Below are 3,397 nucleotides of genomic sequence, written 5' to 3'. Positions count from 1 at the left end.
AACCGTAAGCAACTTTTACTTAAAGTTTTAGTAAAACACTTGAATATGCTGTACTATTATTTTTTGTGACTGCACCATAGAATCTCCCTATCTGGGTTTCAATTTGTGCTCACCTTGTGGTACAACACAAACTCTAAATCTATGAGTAACTTTTCAACCCGCATATTTCGAGTCGAAGTGATAGTGATTCACTAAAAAGTAAAACCCTCTCAATTGTGAATTTCATTTTCCAAGTCGAAATTTTCCTTTATAAAGGAACTTGCACTCCTTTCATATGGATGGATGAGCCAGTACAAAGAAACTTGCACTGTCAAAAAATGAGATCGAGTGGGAGGTTGGTCTCGAGGTTGGGTATTGATTCAACCTTCCACTCATGTGAGAGAGAGAGGGAGAGAGGGATAGAGAGAGAGCGATCTGGGGGAATTAAAATAGAAGAAATAACATGATCAATGAAAGTTAAACACATCGTTTTTATTGAGAAAGATATACCACACTTCCACCATAATACATAAACATACAAGAAATATTGAAGATTTCCACCTTGCGAGAACATAGATCGAATATATTTTAACGATACGGTTTTATTTGATGAATTATATAAACAATATACTCTTTCACTCTCTCATTTGGTTTTAATTGTGGTTGTTGTACCATAACTGGGATTGGAGATAATCTACAGTTTTCTTGTCCAACGGGAATGCCTTGATCAAGACCTCAGGGTCAATTGGTGGGTTAGCTCCAAACACCGCATTACCAACTGTTATAAAACCTGGATTTTGGCTGCCAAAGCTTGCGAATGCGACTGCCGGGGTCTTCCCTATGTTGAGCTGGAAGTGAATCATCCCTAATGGGAAGACAAACAAGTCCCCAGGCTTCAGAACTTTGGTGATGAACCTGTTTCCGAGCACGTTCGATAAGACGAACCCAACATAGAGCTCACCCTCCATGCACATGAGGACCTCAGAGGAATGAGGGTGGAGGTGGGGTGGGTTCACGCCATAAGGGGCAAAGTCGACGCGGGCCACAGAAACCCCTAAAGTGTTGAGACCCGAAATCAAGTTAGCATCGACACCAGTGATAAAGGACCCGACCTTATTATCAGTATTTCGGGGAACGTTGAGCCCTTGGAAGAAGAAATCATCTGCGACTGTAAGATTCGGATTCTTGCAGAATTTTCCATTCACAAACACTGCATAAAGATTGAAAATTAGAACATTGGTAATGATTATATGTGCACAAAAAGGATGCATCATTCCCTCCAGGCAAGTTCGAATTAAATGGAAGCTTTGTTCTAGTATATACATGCATATTGTAGGATACGTTATACGTAAAAAAGATGGTCATATCCATAAAAATCTATCTATCTATCTATCTATCTCTCTCTCTCTCTCTTTATAACAACAAATCAGATTGTACATTTTTAAGATTACCAAAGAGAGTATGGCATTTTTTAAATACTCTTGCAACTATTTTTTCATTTTGCTTTATTTTAATAAATTAATTTATCACATTATATACTTTGTTCAATTTCCGCTGGTTAAAAAAAAAGACTGTTTGTTTCATTAGGCAATTTAAAATTAAATTCCTTGCTTTTCTTTTACTTAAGATTTTAATCTATTATTTTATAATTTATTTTTAATGAATAATAAAAGAAAAAGAAAAAACTTCGTAATTTCCGTTTTATTATATTAGCTAGGCATTTTAATAATAAAATTGAACAATTCAAAAGTTGTATAATTGTAATATAAAAACTACAAATTTCTAAAATTTTGGGTATCAAGAGAGATAATCAAATATTCTTTCTTGGGTGTTATCATTGTTACTATTTTTGTACTTTAATAGTTTAATATTTATTGTTAATTCAATTTTTAATGAATGATAAAAAGAAAATATAAAACCTCTGTAATCAAGTTTACATGATATTAGGCATTTTAAAAGTGAAAATAAAGAACGATGGATCATATAGTTGTAATATAAATATAAATACTATAACGTTCTAAAGTTCTGAATATTGTGAGAAACAAACAAATATTTTCTTTTTAGTGAGATATATATATATATATATATATATATATATATAGATAGATAGATATTATCTTTTGGGTGATATACAAATAAATATTATTTTCTTATCAAAAAATGAATGATCCTCGTTTTGGGCGTGCATATTCTAGAAAATTCTAGAAAAATTGGGGAAAGAAGATAGGTAAGAAGGAGAAAGTGTTGTATATAATGAATACATGTGCCAAGTGGTATCATGAGCCAATATAAGTATCACCAAATCCTTTTGGTTTTTAGAATTTTGTAAAAAAAAATAAAAATATTTTTTGTGTCTTGTGACACTACTCCACGCGGTATATATGTTATACACAAGATCTTTTTCAAGTAAAAGGAAAGTGCATGACAAAAATGGGTCATAAATGAATGCTAACAGTCACAGTATGAATTTGGAGCATATATTGTTCTCATGGAGGCGAATTTATCAAGCGAAATTCATAGATACAACTTGCAGAAAGCTTAAAAGTATCAATACTTCTATCTAACCAAATGGTTATATATGTATCAACTAGCCCAAAAATAGTTATATTTATGTATCCATGTTGTATTCTGCATGGTAGTAACTTGACTCGAAAGACCCATGCATGTACGGGGAATCATGCCAGTTTACATATATATCACAGAAATGTAAAAATATAGATATAGATATGGAAATACCAGCATCTTTGGGCTCTCTTATAGCCACACAAATGTCCTGAAGTGGACTAGGATCAGATGCAAAGCTGCTAGAGATCGCGAAAGCACACACGAGAAGGACTACAAAGAGCTTCATTGGACCAAGTTATATAAATGTATTGGAGAAAACTAGGTATGCAATTATTGTTGGATAGAGTAGCTTCGGCTGTGAGGGATTGAAGCACATATAGCAAGCCCTATTTATAGATAGCTGAGAGGCATTCACCAGATCAATACACACGTGACCAGTTGAACGAAAAAGAACATCCAGAATTATATATGTGACGTGTGGAATCAGATTTTGTTGATTCGCATACGTAATGGATGATTCCTTCCATGATCGCAACCCAAAAGAAAAACACTAATTTTGTTTGGCCAATCAAAATAAGAAAGTCACGTGTTATATAGAAGAATGCAAGGTATATGGAGTCTAGTCTGAATGAGAGGGAGAGAAAAGTGGGAGAAATGGGTGGTTATTGTGATGAAATCACAATAATATCCTCCATTAAATGATAGTTAAAAATTATAACCTAAATTTTATGGGCCAAAATGAAAATTGAAAGTTAGACAAATTATTCGTTCTCTTTTTATAATATATAACTTTATATCCATCGGAAATAAGCTACATATCATTAATTTGACCAAGATTTATATAAAAATTTGA

At 33.1% G+C, this 3,397-nt stretch overlaps 1 protein-coding gene across 1 annotated transcript; it reads right to left on the bottom strand.

Moving 5' to 3' along the window:
* Positions 1-443: 443 nt before the first annotated feature.
* LOC116187190 (germin-like protein subfamily 1 member 14) lies at positions 444-2,916 on the bottom strand. Its single transcript, XM_031515820.1, has 2 exons — positions 2,716-2,916; positions 444-1,189 (listed from the first exon to the last, which is right to left on the bottom strand). Exons 1-2 carry the CDS (start codon positions 2,828-2,830, stop codon positions 633-635), a joined length of 672 nt encoding a protein of 223 aa, XP_031371680.1. The 5' UTR covers positions 2,831-2,916; the 3' UTR covers positions 444-632.
* Positions 2,917-3,397: the final 481 nt, after the last annotated feature.

Source organism: Punica granatum, chromosome 8 (assembly GCF_007655135.1).
Source record: "Punica granatum isolate Tunisia-2019 chromosome 8, ASM765513v2, whole genome shotgun sequence".
Classification (NCBI taxonomy): Eukaryota; Viridiplantae; Streptophyta; class Magnoliopsida; order Myrtales; family Lythraceae; genus Punica; species Punica granatum.
This window is presented reverse-complemented; position numbering and strand designations above follow the sequence as displayed.

Coding starts and splice junctions, on each gene's coding strand:
- LOC116187190 (XM_031515820.1), bottom strand. CDS start 2,830: ATGAAGCTCTTTGTAGTCCTTCTCGTGTGTGCTTTCGCGATCTCTAGC. Junction 1,190..2,715: donor AAGAGAGCCCAAAGATGCTG/GTATTTCCATAT, acceptor ATCTTTATGCAG/TGTTTGTGAATGGAAAATTC.